Source organism: Eretmochelys imbricata, chromosome 22 (genome assembly GCF_965152235.1).
Source record: "Eretmochelys imbricata isolate rEreImb1 chromosome 22, rEreImb1.hap1, whole genome shotgun sequence".
In the NCBI taxonomy this organism is placed as follows: Eukaryota; Metazoa; Chordata; order Testudines; family Cheloniidae; genus Eretmochelys; species Eretmochelys imbricata.
Genome location: NC_135593.1, coordinates 16846829 through 16867665, shown reverse-complemented (window position 1 = coordinate 16867665; position 20837 = coordinate 16846829). Strand labels below are relative to the sequence as shown.

Below are 20837 nucleotides of genomic sequence, written 5' to 3'. Positions count from 1 at the left end.
AAGTACCTGTGTTACTCAGGTTCAAAGAGATTAAAGCCCAGATCCTCAATGGTATTTAGGCATCTAACTCCCTTTGAGGATTTTGACCTACTTGACTTGTCTGAGTGACTCAGACATAGCCAAGAGCACTGAGTCCTACTCCAGTGCCTTGACCCTAAGACCAGTAAGTGTCATAGCCTCTGCAAGGTTTACTCGCATATATGACAGAAACATGGAGTTGACCTCCATGAGCTTGTGTGTGCATGATGGATCCGTTACACTCTAGTCTTTGAGTATCATGTGGCTTCTTCTTTGTGACAGGGTGGAGCTGGAACCTGGCATTTTTACCTTCATGGATCCCCTGAACGTGTCCTGGTACAATGATGACATTGGCAACAGGAACTGGAGCAAGCCTCTCAATGGGTCCGATGAAGACCAGAAGCCACAATACAACTACTATGCCATGCTTCTCACCCTCCTTATCTTCGTCATCGTCTTCGGCAACGTGTTGGTGTGCATGGCCGTGTCCAGGGAAAAAGCCCTTCAGACCACCACTAACTACCTGATCGTGAGTCTGGCCGTGGCAGATCTCTTGGTGGCAACTCTGGTGATGCCCTGGGTAGTCTACCTGGAGGTAGGTGGCATTGCTTTGTAGCGTATCCTCTGCAAGCCAAATATTTCTGGTGCCTATATCCAGAGAGTGGAAGATTAGTGGCTTGGGAACCAGCTATTTAAAGAGTGGCTCTACTCAGAATAATAACTGCCTCAGTAATTTCAAGAAACAAATCTACTCATTTTTCTAATTGCCAGCCCTGTGAATGCAACCAAGAATCTGAGAGTCAGGCAGGCTCCTTCCTATTTCACACATCATCACCACCACAAACAAAGGTTCTGGAGGTCAAATTAGGTCCTCTGTGACACCCAGGATGCTCCACAGTCTTCAGATTATGTTCTCCATGACATGTGCAGTCCCATTGTCTTCGATGGGTTTGCTCAGGTGTGTCTGGTGCTTAGTTCACTAATCTACTGAGTATGCACAAGAAAGAAGAGAATCCAGATCATTTTCCCCATAGCTGTACTAGTTCTACAAGGCTAACAGGAGTTTAAAACTCAGACAACATTAATTTAGCCTGCAATGTGAGCAGATTCTGCATACCCACCCAGAGCAGGTCTGAGGAATACGAAGGTGACATCTTTATACGGCATTAGAGCCAGATCCTCAGCTGGTATAAAACAGCGCCATTGCAATGGACCTATGCTGCTTAACAACGTTTAAGGATCTGGCCTTTAAGATTACAGTAAGATTGCTTCCACTCTTTATCCTTCTGAGGTGATCAGTTGAACTCGGAACTTATGTGTGGATTTTTTTTTATAAGACCTTAAATAGGAACGTCCTAGGTGTTCTATATAGCCATTAAAGCTTCTGTGGCACTTAGAATAGGATTCACTATGTGGTTCTTGGTCAAATTTTCTTCACCAAAATTATTACTATTAACAATCATGTTTATTACTGTGCTGCCTAATGCAAATGAGACAAATGCTAATGTAAAAAAAGAAAAACAAAACCAGAGGAACGTAGGCCTAGGTTGACATGAGTAACTGGACATAGGTGAGGCCTCAGTTCCTGGGAGACAGGATTAGGGAGGGGAAAGGATCAGCAGGCTGGAAACAGAATGTCTGCACTAGCTAAGATAAGGGGAACACTCAGATAACAATTTACAATGGACAAGATAACAATTGGTAAGATAAGCGCTGTATGTAAAATAGGCAAAGAGTAAATCAGGCATGGCCAGTGCATGCTATATTGGTTCATACAAAGTGACAAAGCCAATCCCAAAACCTGTGATGCCATGAATAGCAAATGCAAATGTGTCAATGTATATAAAGGAAGAGGTTGGGACATGTGGTACGCTCTATACCCAGTCTTGAGTCTGACCTACACTTGAGTCTGACCAGCTCAGTGTAGATTTGCTGTATGCCAAATAAAGGAACCTGAGTCATGACACTGCAGGCATTCTGAATTCTTGGGGAAACCAAGTGGAAGAGGTCCGAGGGAAACCCCAACAAGGACTAACCTTGAGTTGACATGGATTTTCCAAGATACACAGCCATGTGCAATGCATGCCCAAGCACAAGAATGGGCCCCTAACACTTCACTGATGTTGTGTGAATAAACTATATAGACTACTGACCAAACACACAGGACCACGGCATAGTTCTTAAAAACCACAGCAGCAGGGAAAATGTGCAATTGTATGTGCAAAATGTAAATGCAGAGCTACTGTGTCATAATATATAAGAGAAACAAAATCACAGGTGAGCTACTTGTCACATTACAGTAGTTAGAGCATCACTTCGGTATAAAGGAACTTTGTGCCTCTGCGTGTGCAGCCACGTTTGAGTGGCACCATGTTTTGTGAAAGCGGAATATTCCAAATCTGCCAAGCATTTAGCTGACATCAAATGATCCTGGCAACGTAAATAGCTAGAAAGAGCGAAATGCAATGTGTGGGAAAGGATAATAGAAAAGTACAAGGCCCTTGTTCTTCAGATCTTTAGAAAAACTTGTGTGCACGAGCACACGTCAGAGAAAGGCACAAAGAGAGAGAAAACGTTACTTTCTTTGGAGACTGGTTGACTCAGGGAATAGCACACTAAGCAATTTAACCTCTTGTGCAAAGAACATCTGAAGTTTTATGCACCACGTAAGGGCTTAAGTGGTATTTAAGTTGTACTTAGGCCTTGTGCTAGCCTTCTACACAGGGATGAGTTGCATCCACAATGCCTAAAGTACTGGGTAAAGTTCTACTCGGGTTGCCAAAAAGTTGTTAGACATGTTACTATCTGATGACTGTCTGTGACCTATGTGAAATGAGCTTCAAGGGGTCTCAATCCAATTCTTGGTGATTAGGTGTCCACATCACCCTCAAAACCATTACTAATTGGCCTTTGCTTGGTGGCTATCAGGAGAAGCCAGGGACTGAATAAACCATGGAGACTGAACATCTATATCTATCTATCTATGTCTGACCACCTAGAGAAGATCTTTTCAATTAAGGTTGAAGCAAATTGGGTGAGAGGAAAGGAAGGATACTTACTCTGCTGCTGTAGTAGACATCAAGGGGTGTCCATATGGCATCATTTATCGGTGCTAAATTCATCTAACAAGAAAAATAAGTAAATAAATAACATTTCCTTCAAAATTCTTTCTTTTAGATGGGCCTGTAATTGGAGAGAAACTGGAGTGTTTTTTCCAGAGAACTCTACACATGCAAAATTACAAAGTGAACATTAAATTGCAGTCAAAAAAAGCAAGAAGTCAGGGCTGCAATCCAGCAAAGCAGTTAAGCATGTGCTTAAGTTTAAGTACATGAGTAGTCTAACTGAAATCATTGGAATTAGTCACATGTTTAAAGTTAAGTACTCCGCTGGATCCAGGCTCAAGGGTGCTACAGAAGTTTAGTTATTTACTTTACAGAGGTGACAGAGAAACAATAATTACTGCCAAGTGTTGAATACACTCAGACTGCAAATGAAAAGCCCTTTGCTGAGACCTCTGTCTGATCTATGTTTCACAGCAGGGTTCTTGATTTTAATTTTCTCACTGCCGAGTTATTGCCTTTTAATCTAGTCTACAGCCCTGAAGTCAATTGGAAGCATTTACATAGAGCATCCCCACTAGGTATCAGTGGAGTCTAGAAGGGAAGAGGAGTTTGCTTTATAAGACAGTTGGTTGCCACTTCACTAACAGCGGACTGGGGTTGCCCAGGTATTTGAATACTTAGGGTTAGATTGGGTAAGGGGTGGTGCATAAACTGCCCCAGAGGAACAGCGCTGAGAAGCATTGTACTTCACAGGCACCCCACACACACCCTGAGTCACAAATCCTCCCTGTGCTTCCTCCTTGCTTTGGGAGGAAGTAGCCATTTGCTGCTTGCCTACACCATCCCCATACAATGCCTGCTTGCTCCTGTGTATCCAGACCGGAGACACGGGTAACTGCACAGTGTTCTACTTCCCTTTACTCCCCTCCGTGAATAGGTAGTCCAAGGTACAATCTAGCTCTTAATCTTTATAGAGTGCTTTGAGCTCCTCAGATGAGAGATTCTGTACAAATTCCATTTGTAATTGAATGCTATATTAAAGCTATACAATTTCAGAGATATTCATGATTAATATTACCCATCTCATCCACATTTTGCAACTCTTTTAACGAAGATTGCACATATATTCAATAGTTGTTGGCAGTTTTGTTGTAGCCCTCTTGGTCCCAAGATATGAAAAGGACAAGGCCAGGGCGGTAATATTTTTTATTGGACCAACTTCTATTGGTGGAAGGTACAAGCCTCTGAAGAAAAGCTCTGTGTAACCTGAAAGCTGGTAACTTCCACCAACAGAAGTTGGCCCAATAAAAGGTTTTACTGCCCCAGCCTTGTCTCATACACATTCAAGAAAGTGGGGATGATAATGGATTCACAATCAGAATTTGTTAATTACCATCCAAATGCACCAAAACACTTAAGCACTTGCTTAATTTTGAGCATCTGAATAGTCCCAGTTATTTCACAGGCTTGATCCTGCAAAGTGCTGAGTGCTCTAGCCCGGGTCCTACAAACCATTTAGCCATGTGCTTAACCTTAAGTGGGTGGGTAGTCCCTCTGAAGTCAACGGGAACATGAGCGTGCTTAAAATTAAGCACGTGCTTAAGTGCTTTGCTGTAGCAGGCATTCAGCAGCTTCTAGGACCAAGCCTGCAGAGAACTGGCCCCATGCCTCAAGTTCCACTTGTGAGCTCTTGAATCAGGGTCGGCAAGATTTGTTTGTAAGAGTAATTGATTGTTAAACCAATTGATTTAAATGGTAGAATTAGTGAGAAATTACTTGTTTTTTTCCTAACCATATCAGATGCCCCATACGTTCCCAGCAACACCTTGTCACACATAGTATCTAATATGAAGGACAAATGTTTGGGGAGTTTAATATCCATGTTAGCATAGGGGTAGCCCATTGCCCCTTCATAACTGTTTGAAAATACTCGTCACATTTATGCACCGCAGTTGGTGTTAATTGTGTCCCCAGGTTAGGCTGTGTGGGTTCTGGTTAACTGCAGAAATCAGTATTAGTACATCTGGGGAGGGGAAGAGGGAAGAAGAGGAGACAGGATATTTGACTGCACATCAGGAAAATTAAAAAACTCAAATCAGCAGGATGTAGAATCCATAATGAAGATTAATTCACACTTTACATCATGCAGCTTAAACTGCTCCCCAGAAGGTAGACATCACGTTGCTGTGGGGATCTTTCTTCTACAATTAGTAGAGAGAAAAATCTAATCACAGTCATGGAAGTTAGCACTGGAACAGATCTACACAGTCACCCAGCTCATCTCCCCGGGCAGTGTCTGTATCTTTCCCTACAGAACATCTATTAGTGACTGGTCATCAACCACTACAAGGCTGGAGGCAAATGGAAGGGATTCCATTTCGGCTAAATGTACATTACAAGCTAGTGGTGTGATTCCGAGCTCCCCTACACATCCCACACTCACATTAGCTCTCATCTGAGCTAGCAGGCTAAAATTAGTAGCCACCATGCTGGTACGGGCAGTGACGGCAAAGGCTAGCCATCCCAAGTACAAACCCGCCCACATCCCGTGGGTACTTACTCGGGACTGCTAGCCCATGCATCCATTGCCACTGCCCATGCAATCACAGCAGCATGACTATTGTTAGCATGCTAGCTCAGATGAGCATGAGCGCAAATATTATGGCCATAGCTTGTAGTGTAGACATAGTCTTAGTCATCAGTTCAATTATAAGCAAACTGGAGTCGTTACCATAGCACTTGGGACTAATTACAGTACCTGCCTTGTCCTGGGTAGGCAGAACAGCAACCTGGATCGAATTCCTTTGTCTTCCCTTAAATATAAGGTCCACAGAATGCCAAGTGACGGGAGCCCTAGTGAGGAACGTAGCAAGAATATTTAGCACTGACTTAACATTGCATCTTCCTAATGATCCAAATTAAAAGGGACTCACTTACTGGTAGAGGGACCTATTTATTCTTCCTCTTCTTCCTACCAACTCAGTGTGCTATCGATTTGCCAGTGGGATTTCTTGCTATTGGACAGAGCCAGTGCTGCTGAAGAAGTTGATTAAACTCCGATGATCTCAGGAGGCATTCTCTGAAGCACAAATGAGACTTTGGGGCTACCTATTGATCCTAATAGCTTTAGTCTGGCCCTCTTATTTCCCACTGGATATGCATTAACCCTCCCGATGGATTTCAACCCAGTGCCTGCAGAGTCCTGAGTTAACACAGCATCACCTCTCCTATTTAAATAGCAGCTCAGCTCAGCTCTAAGGCAGTGAACAAATAGGAGAGAGGAAGACATGTTCTGTAAGGGGGTGGTTTTCCCTTTTAAGGTTCTTGGGAGAAAATTGTAAAACAAGTCCTAAGAGCTTTGCAACTTTCTGGAGAGGGCATTCCATTCCTCTGCGGTGTGCTTTCTGGCCAGTGTAGGAGTTGCACTGATGGACTCAAAATGGAGTACTGTAGCCATAGCCTAAATGGACACTCATGCAAGATTTCAGCCGGCCTCCAGCAGAGTTCAGGAAGGGTTACCCCCATCCAAAATGTAGTCTGGGAGGGCTTTTTTTTTATCTCCTTCCTCTGAAACATCAAGGGTGGCTTTGGCTGGAGATGGGACATTGGATGGGGAAGGCCAAGATTCTGAGGTAGAACTGATCATTCTGTCTCTCAGCGGCTTGACTGGCTAGTTCTTGCTCACATGTTCAGGGTCTAATTTATCACCACAGGTGGGGCTGGGAAGGAATTTCCCCTTCCCCACCCCTGGTGAGATTGACAGTGACCTTGGGTGGGTTTCACCTCCCTCTGCAGCATGTGGGTGCTGGTCCCATGTCAGGATTATCTGGGTATATCTCACTTCATCATTCATCACCAGCATCACTGGTGCTCCTCAGTCCCTCTTGTTTTCTTCCTGTGGCACAGAACAGTCTAGTCTTCTCTGGGCTGTGATATTTTGGTCTAATTTTGTTTGTAGGGTTTAGTCTATGGGCTCAGGGTGGTGCTGCTGGCCTATGATATACAAGAGGGCAGATTCAATGATCAGGTACTATCTTCTGGCCTTAAACGCTATGATTCTCCGAGGAAACAGAGGGGGATGCAGGTTAGGTTGAAAAAAAATGAAGGTGGTCATCAACAGAGTAGGTGAAAAGCTCTGCTTGCTTTCGCACAGGTTGCTGGGATTGAGCAGGGTTTCCCCGAGAACTAGCACACCGCCTCTGTGAATGCCCAGTACCTTGTACTTCATGGAATCAATTCTGCTGGCCCTGAGTCAAGGAATGGGGAAGCTGCACAGGAAAGGTTTGCCAGAACACGTTCATTCCTTTGCCTTATTAATTAAAACCACAGCCTCAAAGTTCAGATCCTGAGTCAAACTTTTCAGTTTGGAGAGGATAATCTGGGGACCGAGGTATTGGGTTCAGACCTATCAATGCTATCAGTATTTGAGTAACTCAGCAGAGGGACTTCCACCCCCATATGACTCGTGTTCCAAGCTGTAGCAGGTACAGAGTTCCCATCTGCTTTGTGTGATGCAAAAGGCAAGGCTGGAAAATTGGCTTCAGGGTTTACTGCCAGGTGGTCCTTATGCAATGTGGGTGTGTTATGCTCCCCTTGGTGTGAATGGAAAATTCAGCAGTTTGCACTCTCTTTGCACAGGAGTAACTGACAATCCAAAATGCACGGCAGTGGTGAATCAGACTCAAATTCTTTCCTATATTCAGATATTCTACAGTTTGTTCTGATATTCTGACCATATCTACTGTCAGTCCAAAGACACCCAATGCATTTTCCATCTGCCTTACAGGGTACCATATTATTTGCAGGTGGATATGCAGGGCTCTTCAGTGACTCCTTCCTGAAGCTCGGAGTCCTTTCCCATAAAGCCAGGAATGCTGAGAAACAGACATATGGATTCTGAGAAGTGCAGCCCTTGGTAGGGGAGGTCAGGGTGGAAAGAGGTTGCTGGCAGCTTTGCTAATTTGGATAGTTTTCAAAAAAGTGCTCATTCCTAATTCTCTCCAGCTGATAGAATCAGTGCTGATGTCTCTGGACAGATCTAGGGTTTGCATTCTAATAGGTCAGGTTGCTGCAGGGAGCTTCAATGCATGGGCGTCTGGAAACTTGATCTTGAGTTGTTATTCTTATGGCAATAAAGGATAGGTGAAAAGATATGCGTGGAAGGATAGTTCCCTACCTCAAAGAGGTGTTGCGCAGATAAAATCTGCTGAAAACTGGGAGGCCCTCAGATACTACAGTGATTCAGGCCACATGAAGACCTAGAATGATAACAAGAGTTGTACAAAAAATATTCTCAGCCTTGGCAAAAAAGTGGGGGAAATGGCATTTTTATGAATGTGAAGGAATAAAATGCTTTTCATTGCACCCTGAGTTATCTACAGAGAGCAGGGGTCAAGTGGGAACATGTTTCTTTCTCAGGAGGCTGCTGATCAGCACTCTGCTTTGTGTGGTGGGAGTCGGGACCATGCAGCCCAGAGAGTCTTGATCATCTAAACATAGGAGATAAAACTCAGACTTGAGGTTAACTGGATGGTGCAAATTTGTTCTGAACTGTGTAGTGAATTGAAGCACATTAAGAAGACTAACCTACATTTTCATCAAGAAGATAAAAGTGTACAGGAGCCATAACATCATTTCCTGGTGACTATATGGTGACATGCTAAGAAGAAGAGAGACAGTCTCAGGTTCTTGCATTCAGTTAGAGCCGATTGTAAGTTTTTCACTGAAACTTTTTTTTTGGATGGAAAATGCTATTTTTGTCTGAACTGAAATGCTTTTAAAAAGTGTCCATTTTGATAAAATTTCATTAAGAAAACAAAACCAAATTGTTTCAATGATGTCCAAACATCCCATTTTGACATTTTTGGAAAAGAATGTTTTATTTTATTTCTTTTTTAAATGACTTTTTGAAATGAAATTCACTGTGTTTTATACTTTTAAAACTATTTAAAAGTTTTAAAAGAGTGAAATTGGAATGAAATTATATTATTTTATCAAAATGAAATATTTCAATTTATCTGAAACTATTTTTTAAGGTTTTTTTTTCCATGGGAAATTTTTTAAAAAAATATTTTTGTTCCATTTTGGAATGGAAAAATTTTGAAGTTGCTGAAATTCAAATGGAAAATGCAGTCCTGCATCGCTTGACATTCAATACAAGCAACTGTTCACTTTCTGCAGAGCTTGCAGATCCTTTAGAGGATTCAGCTGCAGTGTGCCCTGTATTTCATTACAGATCAGTTTAATAATAACTGTCTCTGTTGGGAAAATTTCAAGATTGTATTTTCCCCCCCAATCCCTATTTGTATTGATCCCCTGCAATGAGACAGTCTCACTCCGTGCTGTACATCATGTTTACTTAGACCTGACAAGAAAATTTGAAAGAACAAGACCATGCATCTACTAAGCTCCATAGTGTCCACAAACAAATAAATACATGAACAAATAAAGATTTGAGAAGTGAGTGGCTGTTGGCATGAATTTGAGCACTGAGTGGCTATGAATTTGTATCACTTGCTGCTGTTCATTTTCAGCTGGTTGTTTAAGAGAGAAAAAGATAAAATGGACTGGGGGGGGGGGGAGGCCAGACAAGAGAAGCCATAATTCACCTGTGAATGTAACAGCACAGAGCAAAACAAATTCACTGAGGGTCAAGCAGCCACATTATTAATTATCACCCTAGTTAATTAACGTTTGTACGGCACTTTGAAATGTAAAGCATTGTGTATATGCTAAGCCTCATTAACATGACCACTGGCAGGCTGTGATTGTAGTTAATGCTCCTGGGACTAGTTTGTGCTGTTCTAAACCAGGTCCACAATAATCCACTTCAAATGGAAGCTCATTCTGTGAGAGCCCATCATTTCTGGCTTGGTTTATGAGTTTCTCACCCATCCTTTTCAATTGGAAGAACCAAGCAGAGCTGACATAAGATGGGGTATAAATCCTTTTCCTTCCATGAGCTCATGGACACATGGCTCCTGCTGGGAACCTCTGTTTCATAAATCTAGAGAGCAGACTGAAATCAGGACTGCACATATGACTTTAGCTGTGATTCGTTGTTGACACAATGGCCCCTCTGCATCCCTCCAGCCATGTGACTTACCCCGATGCATTGGGATCTTCCAGTGCTTTTCCTGTATGCCACAGTGACTGAATGTTTCTCTGATATTTGAACGGGGACATGTGCATTCACCACAGATGCTGGGAATCCCCAGAGGCGCTTGTGTCCAACAGATAAAAGGGGCTGATGGCTTATGGTTTAAAGCTTCCAAAAGAAGCAGATCCCAATATCCGTTACACCACTGCAGCTAGAACAGGGCTTTCTCAAATGTGACTCATAAACCCATCCCATGTCAGAGAGTCTGGGGAGACATTAGGCAAACTCCTGGAGCTCAGGCTGTAGGGCTCAGAGAAAGGATCTGAGACCCAAAACCAAGAGCAAAAGAATTACCATGGTCACCAGAGCAGATAGGACCATCTCTGCAGTAGGTGTGGCTTTCAACACTCGGAGGCTAATATTTTCAGTACCAACAAGGGGATCCAGATGCCTAATTCCTATTAAAAAATAATGCAATATCTCAGCCTTGGCTAGGAGATGTACCAGCATGTGTGGGATGGAGGGTAACTGGATTCAGGATGCAAGAGCAGAGATTCCTCTTCATACTGTCTTCATTCAGTGAAAATAACCATTTAAGGTCAGCTGTTGTCCTATAGGACCATTGAAGCCAGAGAATCTTAAAACAGCCTTAAAGTGGTCCAGGATGTGGAGAACAGAGAGATGACCTAGAGTGACATTCCTGGTTCCAGCTGCACAAAGTATAAGCCCAGGGTAGCTGAAGATCTGACTGGAGATGATTATTTTCATGGAGTAAAATCAAAGACTCTTTGGAGAGGACTCTCTCCTCTTTGCAGCCCTCTGGCATTCTCCAAAAAGTTACAATCTTTCAACTTTCATCCTGACTTGGGACAAGAACAAATGTTGAAATGCTGGAAGTTACATTTTTCAATCAGCTCTAATAGAAGCATATATTCCAACCCCCCCCCCAAACTTTTGAAGTTCTCCCATCCGTACACAGCCACACACTTCACTGTGTTGGAGGACAAATGCTGCACTAATCTCACAGCATCCTCAGTGAACTCAAATTAGTTTAGTTTTTTTGCAAGCAGCTGATTGCATCTCTGGGTTCTACCCGGCTGGCAAATCTTTGCCTTCGGGCAAATTCTAATCAAACCAACTTATTTATATGACTGTGCCCTTTAAATGCTGTTTTTTAAAATAAGTGTTCATCTATCATTCAGCCTTTAATGCAGCCTCCATCTCTCCCTCCTTCACTTCATATTGCCTAGGGTCATGGGTTAGAAAGCAGAAATCACTCTGAAGAATAGATATCTTATTCATTCCAGTTCCAAATGCAGTAAGACATTTATTTATATTCGAGGGAAATATGCTTTTCTATTTGCACACTGGATACAATAGTTCCACTACTCACCATTAAACTTAATTGCAAAATTTGGTTTTAGTAACAAGAGAAAAGATGAGAACAGAGCTACTAGTAACTGGAAATATTATAATTAGTCCTCTATCTTTGTTATGTAACATAATGTGTGTCAAAGATCTTTTGTTCTGAATTTAATCCATCTTCATTCATAAGAATGTGTAATGTGTGAATTATTTCTTCTATTTTTATGTATGCAGAAACAATAGGCTTCCCTTATGCTATTTCCATTACTGTGCTTTATTGAGCACAAAAAAATCTTTTAAAAACATTCACATTTTGCTAGCTTAATTTATTAATTATTATACATTAGTAATGATACAAGTTTGTTGTAACATTTTAAGGCCCCAATTAAGTACTTGCATAAGAATGGCCATAGTGGGTCAGACCAATGGTCCACCTAGCCCAGTATCCTGACTCTGACAGTGGCCAATGCCAGACGCTTCAGAGGGAATGACCAGAACAGGCGATCATTGAGTGATCCATCCCTGTAATCCACTCCCAGATTCTGGCAAACAGAGGCTAGGGACACTCAAAGCATGGAGTTACTTCCCTGACCATCTTGACTGATAGCCATTGGTGGACCCATCCTCCACGAATTTATCTAGGTTTTTTTAAAATCCTGTTTGGCCTTCACAGCAGAACTGAGTCAACTCATGGGCCATCAATAGAAGTAGCGTTTTCTTTGGTCCTAGGTTTGTATTGGTCATGTGGGTTGCCTAATGGGGATGTAGGGCAATAGAATGGAATTCAGAAAGGTAAAATCAGGCTCAATCTCGGGAAATTACAAAAGAGGAGACCCTACTGGCTCACAGCTCGGTCTCCTGGTCAAACGCCATCACTTGGGACTTTTCAAGCTAGGTAGGACAAAGCACTGGAAGATATAAACAGCAAAAAATCCTGCACTGGCTCAGTGGAGTGTTAACAGGATGTGGCCTGAATCCCTCTCCAACTTCTGTGGCCCAAATTCTGCTCTCATTTAAACCAACACAACTCCAGAGTAACTTCACTGAAGCCAACAAAATTACTCTCTACACTAAGAGCAGAATTGGCCCTTAGATTCTCTTATCCTGGCTGCTTGAATGAATGCCTTTATCCAATTTTCTCTCTCTTCTCCAAGGTGGTCGGTGAGTGGAGATTTAGCCGGATCCACTGTGACATCTTTGTCACCCTGGATGTTATGATGTGTACTGCCAGCATCCTCAACCTCTGTGCCATCAGCATTGACAGGTGAGATCTCTCTAGGGCCAGGAGCAGGACGGTCCTGTCCTGCTCAGTGTGGCTGGTAGGAAGGTGAATTGCACAAAATCACTTCTTAGTTTATGTGCGTCTGCTCATGTTTCAAAATGATGGAGCAGACACAATAATCCGGAGAAGGTGCATTAGGCTACACCACTGCAGTCTTCTCTTCAGAGGAAGGGCATTGAAAACCAGATCAAATGGGCTCCACCCTCAAACCTTCCAAAGCAAGGGACTGCAGAGACAAGAGAGTGGATTCCTCCCAGCTTAGACATCTCAGTTCCTGGAGATCTTCTATAGCTGAACCTGCCCCTGTGATCTCTCTGGAGCAATTCTCCAGATTTACTAACTGTCCATTGGCAGATGGTCTCTCAGCACTGGCAGTGAAATAACATGCCGGGTCTTTGTCTCCATGCTGCATACAGGTACACCGCCGTAGCAATGCCAATGCTTTATAACACACGCTACAGCTCCAGGCGCAGAGTCACTGTCATGATCTCCGTGGTCTGGGTCCTGTCGTTTGCCATCTCCTGCCCACTTCTATTTGGTCTCAGCAACACAGGTGAGCATAATGCCGTCTGCGGCTGGCTACTGTGTGTGTTTCGTGCTCTCTTCTGCCTCACTGGGTCCCAGAGAAATTTGTATTATGAGGAGGGAATTAACATGGCTGAATAATGAATACTAAGAGTTAAGATTTTGGTGCATGCACCCCTCTGCCAATCAAACAGCCCTGAATCTGTTGCAACTCTTGCGCTGCCAGACCTATATCCCCCAATAAATCAGGGTTGATGTTTGTCCTCAGGCTTCTGTAGAAGAAACTTGCACAGCACTAGCCAGCATCAGCACCCAAAAAGAAGAAGTAACCTTATGTCTTAAAATCTGCCGCTGTGATGGGCACCTTACAAATAACCAGACAGCTCCATTGGACAGCAGCATAAGATAAAGGTTGCTGACTAGGAGTGTATTTTAGGGAAACTGGATGGTCTATGGTATGGGAATGATGGAGCCTTTCACGTACAGGTCACTGCTTGGTGTTTGGCTCAGGGTGGTAGCAAATGATCCCTCGTCAGGTGTAGACTCACCTCTTAGTGATCTGCTTGAAAGGCGTTGGGCTCAGGCCCGTTCCTGTAGGACAGGTGTCCACATCAGAACCCCTCCCCCTCCACTAATAGCTATTGGGCAGTCTTAAAAGAGAGCCCAAGGACTGAAAAGTCTATAGAGACTGCATTCCCCTCTCAATTCCTACAGCTGGAGATGTGGCTCCTTGGTGGGAAGCAGTCTGGGAAGTTTGCACCGCTGCAATTGTGTGGCTAGTTAGAGAATTTCAGTCTCCAGCTCTCAATCCAGCACCTGACACCTGCACTAACTGTGTGAGAAATAAACCTGTTTTCCCTTGGTTTAGGGCTTGGCCTGTGATTTTCAAAGGAGCCTAGGGTGCTGAGACACCCAGCTCCCATGGACTTGCAGGCGGAGTTGGGTATATGACTCATTGTGACAATCCCGCTCTTGGTTTGGAAATTATTTCTGGGGGAAGATGGGAGAGCAGCTGTTCCCATCCCCTGGTGGGGGTGTTCTTGTGGCTCCTGTGGTGGGTGAGAGAGAGAGAGAGAAATGCTGGTTCTAGCTCCTAACAGTTGGGACGATGCTCCTGCAATCTCTTGTGTCTTCCAGACAAGAATGAGTGTATCATTGCCAATCCTGCCTTTGTTGTGTATTCCTCTATCGTCTCCTTCTACGTTCCCTTCATCGTCACCCTGCTGGTATACGTACAGATTTACGTAGTGCTCCGTAAACGCAGGAAGCGCGTCAACACCAAGCGCAACACCCACGGCCTGGACTCTGACACGCAGGCACCGCTGAAGGTAACCAGACCCCAACCCCCTCTCCCAATCGCCATCTTCTTTCCTTCCTGATCTCGTACTTTTCCTAATGCTTCCCCCGTTCCTTCCCCATTTACGCTGCTTGGTCTGAATGAAACAGTGGATTGTGAGGATGGATATCGTGTCTTATGCCTTTTGGGAGTCCTTGATGGACACAGGGGAAGCTTCCCAGATCTTTCCTGACTTCCAAGGATGTTTCATCAACAACTCTGTGGTTGGCTCTGCTTCACCCAAGCAACCCATGTTTGCTTCAGCTCTGCAGAGTCTGAGTTGGGTTTAAGATATCCAGCAAGGGCTTGAAGCGAGGGTACTTTTATTCTTTCACTCTGAGTAGATCCCTCTATTCCATGACCGGATGGTGGACACAATCTCTTACCATCCTGTTGGAATTTATTCCTTCAAACTGTAGCTTGGGGAGCTAGCTTACAGATATTTTATTTAGCAGCAACACAAGAAATCTAGAGGCCTGCATCCTGTAAGAGAAATTGAAATATCTTTAAGCTAGCTCTGTGGGATAGAATACCAAAGGTTGGGCCTTTCAAAGCAGCCCAGGGAATTTAGTCTTAAAATTAATAGACGACACAAGATTAGGTTAGAAGCAGGTTAGATGAGCTCCTGTCAGGGATGGTCTAGATAATACTTAGTCCTGCCATGAGTGCAGGGGACTGGACTAGATGACCTCTCGAGGTCCCTTCCAGTCCTATGATCCTATAATTAAAACCCCTATGCAGTTTTCAAAACTTCAATCAAGGACTTCAACAACCTCCCACTTCCTTCTTTCCTGGCCACCATTTACTTTTAGGGCTGAGCTAGCTGACTGTTTCCTTTCTCTTCAAATTTGGCCGTGGTGGTAGCTGGTGTCTGCCCATGTTACGGTACTGAGCAACAGATGATTGTGCAAATAATTTGCCACTACAGTAGTGTCCACAGGGAGGGCTATTGCCCTCTTGCAGGGCCATCCACTAGTTAGCAACTTCAACATGGCTCACAAACAAGGAAACCTTTGGGATGTGCTCTGGCACCACGGTGACGGCAGGCCCAGACAGACACATGTAAGAACACAGCTCTTGATATTTCACAGGCAGCGCACGCGTGTCTGGCCTGCAGAGCTCATGGCTTGCATGGCACGCTCGCGACTGACAGCAGTGCCTTGAGGCACACACGTTAGCGGAGTCCAGCAAAGCGTGCGTGGGCCATGAGGACACTTGTCACAAATTCCCACTTTAGTAGGAAGTGAAAAATGATTAATATGGACTTGTAACCGGAGAGGAGCCATCTCCAAACTGTCTCTCGGCATTTCCCTCGAAAGCCAGGTTCTAGTCAAACAGAGCAATATGGAGACAGAGAGTGGGGCTGGATTGAGGAGCTACAAAGGTCCTTAAAGTGTCTTTCTTGTGGTGAGAAAAGAGCTGAGAGTCCCTGGGAACCACCATCATTCACTCCTCAGAGTAATTTTCCAGACTTCTTACCTTCCTACTCACAGCTATTTGTTTCTGCTCAGTGCCCTGTGTTTAAATTGCCACATCCCCTCCTAATTCCTATCTGCTTGTGTAACCTGTGTGCTGATGCTTCCCCCATAGGACAAATGCACTCACCCAGAAGATGTGAAGCTCTGCACTGTTATTGTCAAGTCCAACGGGAGTTTCCCAGTTCATAAGCGGAAAGTGGTAAGTGTCACAGAGGACTGTCGGCACTCTAGCACAAGCTCTTTCTCCGTTTGCCTTTGCATGGTGCAGAATGAATTTAGGGTGGGTTTTTTCCCCCTAGCCTAAGAAAGAAAAGTTCTGTGTTAACAAAGGGAATTCCTATGCAGCATCAAAACTTAAAGGGTGCTCTTCCCTTTTCCCAAAGAAAGCCAGATATTTGAACTGCAGTATCGGCAACTCCAGAGTTAAAATATCAGGATTCAGTTCCTCCACCCTCCCCCAAACATCATGAGATTGTTAAAAATATCATGATTTTTAAGGCAATTATCAATTTGGATATCTTTTTATTTACCTTCTAGGTGTTTTTTTATATTTTGAGACATAAATTCCTTTGGTTTGTTATGAAAACCTGAATAAAATAATTGAAAATGGACATTTCCCAGGAATATTTCTGTTTAGGAAAAAAAGCCATCTTCCATTTAAACGTCCTTCTGATAGAAAATCTTCAGCCAGCTCTGTATAAGTAGGGGTATAGCGAGCAGATCGAGGGACGTGATCGTCCCCCTCTATTCGACATTGGTGAGGCCTCATCTGGAGTACTGTGTCCAGTTTTGGGCCCCACACTACAAGAAGGATGTGGATAAATTGGAGAGAGTCCAGCGAAGGGCAACAAAAATGATTAGGGGTCTGGAACACATGACTTATGAGGAGAGGCTGAGGGAACTGGGATTGTTTAGTCTGCAGAAGAGAAGAATGAGGGGGGATTTGATAGCTGCTTTCAACTACCTGAGAGGTGGTTCCAGAGAGGATGGTTCTAGACTATTCTCAGTGGTGGAAGAGGACAGGACAAGGAGTAATGGTCTCAAGTTGCAGTGGGGGAGGTTTAGGTTGGATATTAGGAAAAACTTTTTCACTAGGAGGGTGGTGAAACACTGGAATGCGTTGCCTAGGGAGGTGGTGGAATCTCCTTCCTTAGAAGTTTTTAAGGTCAGGCTTGACAAAGCCCTGGCTGGGATGATTTAATTGGGAATGGGTCCTGCTTTTGAGCGGGGGGTTGGACTAGATGACCTACTGAGGTCCCTTCCAACCCTGATATTCTATGATTCTATGATTCTATGAGATTTGAGGCTGGTAGGTTCTCCCCTTTGATAACCCCTATAAGATAGCGGAATGACTCAGAAGAACCAAATAAGCATTGTCAGAGTCAGAAAGGCCAGTTCCTTTCAGAATAATGTACACATAAAAGTGATACAAATAAAGGGAACATAAGCAAAGAAATGAGCCAACAGAAACACTCTCCCAGTTTGGAGCTTCCCCCTTGTCCTATCACCCCAACCTTCCCAAAGGCATTCTCCCCTCTCTGCCTCCCACACAGCCAATTTATAGCCCTTCCCCGACCATCTCTGCAAAAGGAGGAGATGGGGAATTGAGCTCAGGTTAATCTCTTCTTCATCAAGGCCCAAGTAGTACTCCTGCTCCCTTCACAGAAGACAGTATCACTCCTTTGCTTCAATTGCATATTTATCTATCTTTATGTTGGGGTTTTTTGATCCTTGTCCAGGAGGCAGTGAATCACGTGGAGGAGATGGAGATGGAGATGGTGTCTAGTACCAGCCCCCCTGAAAAAACCAAACACAAACCAGCCCTGCTGAGTAACCACCAATTGGTCATGCCAGCCACTTCCAACCAGTGCATCAATTCCACCCTGGATTTGCCCTTTGACAGCCCCACGAAAACGGAGAAGAATGGGCATGCCAAAGACAACCCAAAGACGGCCAAGGTCTTCGAGATCCAGTCCATGCCCAACGGCAAGACAAGGACTTCCCTCAAGATCCTGAGCAGGAGGAAACTCTCGCAGCAGAAGGAAAAGAAAGCCACCCAGATGCTAGCCATTGTGCTTGGTAAGAGCTCAATTTGGCCTCCTTTGTAGTCCATTGGATTCCCAGGACTGGTCTTTTAATGGGAATGTCCAGTGAGAACTATTTTGTTAGTCACATAGGCAGCGAGAAGTGCACCTGCTGGTGGAACATGTGGGGAAAGACGAGGAGGAGCATAGCGGGCAATGCACAGAGGGAAGAAGGAAGTGTCAAATAAGGGCAAATATGCAAGGTGAAAGGAGGGGTGTGAGGATACTTTAAAGTGGTCTCTGGAGACAGAGTGTCGCGTGCTGAAGGTGAGGGCCTTATTGCAGTTTTCTCTGGATAAGTTAGGTGAAACACCTGTGCAACCAGGGAGCATGACACCAGTAGGAAGGCCAGCCACGGTTCTCCCTCTCAGAGCAGCATAAGAGGACAACCTCATCTAACTCAGGGTATTGCCCAACTCTGAGGAATACTGGCTGCTGATTGGCAAAGGCTGGCAAGAGGCTCAGATGATTTATAATGCATCCCAATTATGTTCCAAATGGCAGTGAAGTCAGAAACAGGACTGGCAATTCTGAGGGCCAGATTCTCTGCTGGTGTAACTGCTTTGAAGTCAATCAACTTACAACAACTGAGAAAACATTTAGTGCTTAGATACTTAAGGGCCACGGATTTAGAAATAGGATAGCAAGACACAAGACCTACACCCCTGCAGGAAGCAACTTTCTTTTATCACCATAAGGGGCTTAATTGTTGGATCTCAGAGAGTATTGAGCACCTGTACAAATCTTCCAGGGTTAAAATGACAGCTCAGTGCAATCAAACCCGATTCTTTCCTTATTTCCCAGGTGTTTTCATCATATGCTGGCTCCCCTTTTTCATCACCCACATCCTGAACATGCATTGCAACTGCAACATTCCACCGGCGATGTACAGTGCCTTCACGTGGCTCGGGTATGTCAACAGCGCCGTCAACCCAATTATTTACACCACCTTCAACATTGAGTTCCGCAAGGCCTTCATGAAGATCCTCCATTGCTAAATAAAGCCTGAGAGCAAGATGATGCCATGCACACATCACATACACACACACAGGTGAATAGGGAGTCATGAGGAGGCCCAGTGTTCTTATATAGGGCCATAGGCCCATGTGTTAAGACAGCGCCATGCCTACACACCCTTATAGCTGGGATGTAATGGGTGGCTTCAAGTGGGATGCTCTCTCTTATCCTTAAGGTGACCTTTGGACTCAGAGATCAACCCAAAGGGCAGTTTTAAGAGGTACTCTCACACTGTGTTTGAAGATACAGAAGCAAAAACTAAGACACTCATTTGATACCTGCCTGTGGCCGACTGACCTCCAGTGCATTAATTGTGGACATTAGCAGAGCTAGCGGAGGACAGTGATTGGTCCCTGTGCTGGTTGCTCACATGTTAACGTCATTGATACAATTCTCACCAAAGACACCGACATCTTTTCTGCTTTGCAATAGGAGCCAGAAAGCCAGAGCTCACAGGAACTCCATGCAATGGCTTTGCCATCACCTCCAGCTGACCAGTCCAGTATCAAACTGCTGAAGCCTTCAGACAAAGACTTAGAGAGGTGCCAACTGGGCTAAGAAGGTTCTGCCATCAGTCACGATCTGATATCTACAGACATATGGGTCCTGGGGAAGTGTGTGCAGGAGGAGAAGGGAAACCTGTATCACATATGGTGTCATAACACAAATGTAAATATGAATAAATAGGAGGAATTGAACAGAAGCCCAAGCCAAAAAAACCATAAATAAAGAGAGAAACAAAGAAATGACACCTTGTCTTGCATGGTACGCGCGTGCTATGATTCAAAGGGTACTCATCGTCACCATTCAAAGCCATGTCCACCTGCCAGTATTTTCATCTCCAAGTTACAAGTTATTGTACAAAGTTAGCTGCAGTGGGATGGTGTCATTCATATAGTGGCACGAGGACAAGGTGAAAGAGAAGGCCCCTGGAGCCATGTCCATCCCTGGTGTAACTCCAGTGAAGTCATCAGAATTGGACCTCCAGGCTGAATTTGGCCCCTGTAGCATGGGTTTAACCAAACAGGGAGGGAAGCTACTCTTCATTGGCCATCCTGGCTTCCCCCTTCCCTTACGACTCTGCACTGACGCTTGTAGGGAGAGAAAGCAGAATTGTGTATTAGGTTCTAAGTCTCAGCCATCACTCTAAAGGCCAGTAACTTCACTATAAGCAAGATCTTAAGCCACTGACTCACACTGATGAGCTGTAGTTGCTTTCATGAACAATCCCATTGTCTTCAGAGGAACTACTCCTGAGAGTAACCGTTCACCACCGTAAGTTAAGGGCCTTTGTAATCTGACCGTGGTGGCTTTGGGAGGGAAATTGAAAGGTTCTGAAAGAGTCTCTAGCTAGACATGCTCCTGGGTTCAGTGTGGACTCTGGTCTGGAAAATGAGAGCTTTTCCCCCGTTTGTTTCCAGCATCTCCCCCGCCCCCTTGTCTCTGTGCTTCATGGTTTAACCACTTGAGAAGCCGTCACCAACACCATCTCACTAAGCCGACTCTGGGGCTGCCAAATCCACGCTGTCATTTTTGTACCCAGTTAACTATATATTTTGTAATATCAC

General features: G+C 44.3%; 1 protein-coding gene across 2 annotated transcripts; it reads left to right on the top strand.

Moving 5' to 3' along the window:
* Positions 1-331: 331 nt before the first annotated feature.
* Positions 332-19250, top strand: DRD2 (dopamine receptor D2). 2 transcript variants are annotated; one of them, XM_077839741.1, is made up of 7 exons: positions 332-613; positions 12702-12811; positions 13246-13382; positions 14492-14682; positions 16281-16367; positions 17908-18247; positions 19057-19250. In XM_077839741.1, exons 1-7 carry the CDS (start codon positions 332-334, stop codon positions 19248-19250), a joined length of 1341 nt encoding a protein of 446 aa, XP_077695867.1. The 2 variants fall into 2 exon arrangements, with proteins under 2 accessions (XP_077695867.1, XP_077695868.1); XM_077839742.1 differs by lacking the exon at positions 16281-16367.
* Positions 19251-20837: the final 1587 nt, after the last annotated feature.

What these genes read in the sequence shown, in the direction of transcription:
- DRD2 (XM_077839741.1), top strand. Translation starts at nt 332, where the DNA reads ATGGATCCCCTGAACGTGTCCTGGTACAATGATGACATTGGCAACAGG. An exon ending in CCTGGGTAGTCTACCTGGAG is followed by an intron (nt 614 to 12,701) that starts GTAGGTGGCATT and finishes CTCTTCTCCAAG; the next exon opens with GTGGTCGGTGAGTGGAGATT. An exon ending in TGTGCCATCAGCATTGACAG is followed by an intron (nt 12,812 to 13,245) that starts GTGAGATCTCTC and finishes TGCTGCATACAG; the next exon opens with GTACACCGCCGTAGCAATGC.